The sequence below is a fragment of the Lactuca virosa genome, chromosome 4, assembly GCF_052849685.1.
Source record: "Lactuca virosa cultivar CGN04683 chromosome 4, Lactuca_virosa_CGN04683_v6, whole genome shotgun sequence".
NCBI lineage: Eukaryota > Viridiplantae > Streptophyta > Magnoliopsida > Asterales > Asteraceae > Lactuca > Lactuca virosa.
In genome coordinates this window covers 201,796,039-201,798,567 of record NC_136429.1, presented here as the reverse complement: position 1 = coordinate 201,798,567, position 2,529 = coordinate 201,796,039, and the positions used below count along the sequence as shown (strand labels likewise).

At 34.6% G+C, this 2,529-nt stretch overlaps 1 protein-coding gene across 1 annotated transcript; it reads right to left on the bottom strand.

Moving 5' to 3' along the window:
• Nucleotides 1-1,432: 1,432 nt before the first annotated feature.
• LOC145168689 (uncharacterized) lies at nucleotides 1,433-2,303 on the bottom strand. The gene is made up of 3 exons (XM_079087427.1): nucleotides 2,059-2,303; nucleotides 1,845-1,972; nucleotides 1,433-1,716 (listed from the first exon to the last, which is right to left on the bottom strand). The coding sequence occupies exons 1-3, from the start codon at nucleotides 2,215-2,217 to the stop codon at nucleotides 1,641-1,643; spliced, it is 363 nt and encodes a 120-aa protein (XP_078943553.1). The 5' UTR covers nucleotides 2,218-2,303; the 3' UTR covers nucleotides 1,433-1,640.
• Nucleotides 2,304-2,529: the final 226 nt, after the last annotated feature.

Here is a 2,529-nt window from a genome sequence, read left to right as displayed (position 1 = left end):
TCAAAATAGGGTAATATGACTGGTAATTTCCGGTGATATTAACCTATTATGAACAGGACAAACAAGTTTACTGGTCAAATATATATGAAAAAAATTTGGTTACCGAAATATGGACAAAAACCAAAGTTCCTTACGCGTTTTGGTAATATTGGGTTCTTTTTATATGCTAAGTGCAAGTAGTCATAAGACCTACTGAGGCGACGTAGAATTGGGCCATCATGTCTTTTTGTCAGATCTAGAGTAGGTATCGTTAGCGGGTTCCTGACTTGATTCATAACTGCCACCAGAGAACAAAATCATTAGAACCGTGTCAGGGACTGTGCCCTGGGAGCAGGTTGCGACAATCAAGTTAGATCAATGTGTATAAGGAGATGGTTTCTCCTACATGGAGAACCATCTTGTTAGGAAGAGTATGTGTATACATGAAGACTCATGTTTGAGAATGAGAAATCTTCCTTGTGGAGGATGAGTTGTTCTATTTATAGATCTAGGTCAACAGACAACTAGGTTAGGCTTGGGTCATCCCGGTTCAGGCACAACTAGTCGTGTGCTAGGTTGTGCTACCAGGCCTCTAAAGCGCACACAACCCAACCCCTGACTAGTTGGGCCTAAACTAGGCTGGCCCAAGACTTGACCATCTCCACATACACATCGATTTAATTTGAGCGTCAGATCCTCGTCCCGAATTACAATCCCTGAGGCGGTCTAATGGTTTTGTTCTCTAATGACAGTTAGGAATCAAGTTGGGAACTCACTAACAACACCTACTTCACATCTACAATCCATATTTGCCACCAAGACCGGATAACCTGATTCCATGTCACATCGGTGTCTCTTATGACTACTTGCATTTAGCATAAAAAAACCTAATATTACCAAAACGGGTAAGAAACTTTGGTTTTGTCCACATTTAGGTAACCATGTTTTTTTCGTACAAATTTAACCGATTCACAAGACTGTCCGTAATATGGTATTATCATCGGTAATTACCAACTATATTACCCTATTTTAAAAAGATCAAACAAGTTTAATGGTCAAACGTATACGAAAAAAACATAATTACCTAAATATAAACAAAAACTAAAGTTCGATACCTTCCTAGGTTATTGACCCTTCTTAATACTTATGCATGTTTATACAAGCTTGTACGTATGTAACATTATTAAGAATTTTTTATTTTATCTTGATTATATTACATCATTAACAATAGTTTAATTTTAATAACATGGATTATTTTAGATATATTTCACATAGCTTGTTGATTGGAATATTAAAATTTAATTTATAATTTTTGTAGCTTCCTCCTTCCTTCACTATTTAACCCAATCAGTGCCAAACAGATCCATTCTAAATTAATTCATTATTTTTTTCCTTCAAAAGTCAAAACTAGCTTTCATTGGCACACAAACTGACAAAAGTTTTGCCTTAAAAATAAAGAAAAAGAAACAGAAACTTATGAATTCCATACAAGTAATTCCAACTTTTATAAAAAAACTACGTACATATATAGCCAAAGTCGATTCATCAATGGCCTGATAGTTACATCTTTTGTTTGATTAATTCGAATTCTATGGACTAAGAACACCATAAGAAAAGAACAACGATTATACATCTTAGAAATGGTCAGCAGTACTCCATGATTAGTTGACTTTACCAGCACCTTCTATGACTAAAAGAAGACTTCTTTTAAGGAGACGTATCATGGCTTCTCCATCTCTGAGATTTCAAAAGAAATAAAAAATCAATCTATCAATACTCAAAGCATCATAGTATGTATCTAATGCATGCCAAGAAATCAATATAATATATAGTTATATACGTATATAACTATATATTATATATACCTTCGATGAGAAGAAAATCTTGAAAACAAGGGTTGGGGAAGCCTAGGTCCTTCATCGTATCCTTCACAAATTACTTCTCCTTTATCATCTCTATAACATACTATACCACTAGATTTATCTTCAAACACCTGTAAATTACCATTGAAATATAGGTCAGTTTAGATCATAACATCCAACTTACTTGATCTTGACATCTTTTTGAGAAGATTCAGACCTTTTGGAGCTTGATATTGGATCTGATCTGAAGTGGAGGTGAAGATGGCTTTTCTGAGTCTGACTTTGCAGAAATGAATACCCTTTTAGAAGTTGATGGTGTTCGATTAGGCTTATGATGTATCGAGATTAACTGCATAGAGGAAATTCTTACGGCCATCGCTAATTATTGAGCTCAATTGTGTGGGAGAAGTGGGGAGGGAGATTAGAAGCAACAAAGCTGTGTGGTTCTTATATGTACGTATATATAATATTTATAGATGTAGTAAATTATCGAACCTTTCTTAGTATAACTAATACTATAATTGTATTGATGGGTCTGTTGACAATAAATTACAATATCTGTAGATAGAAAGAAAGTTCATGCTTAAACGATCTCCACAACTAACTAAACTGAGCCATGTTAAAAGATAAAAAATTCAGCCTGATTCATTATTTGTGGAGTGGGGTAGGCTTTTGTAATAATGATGGC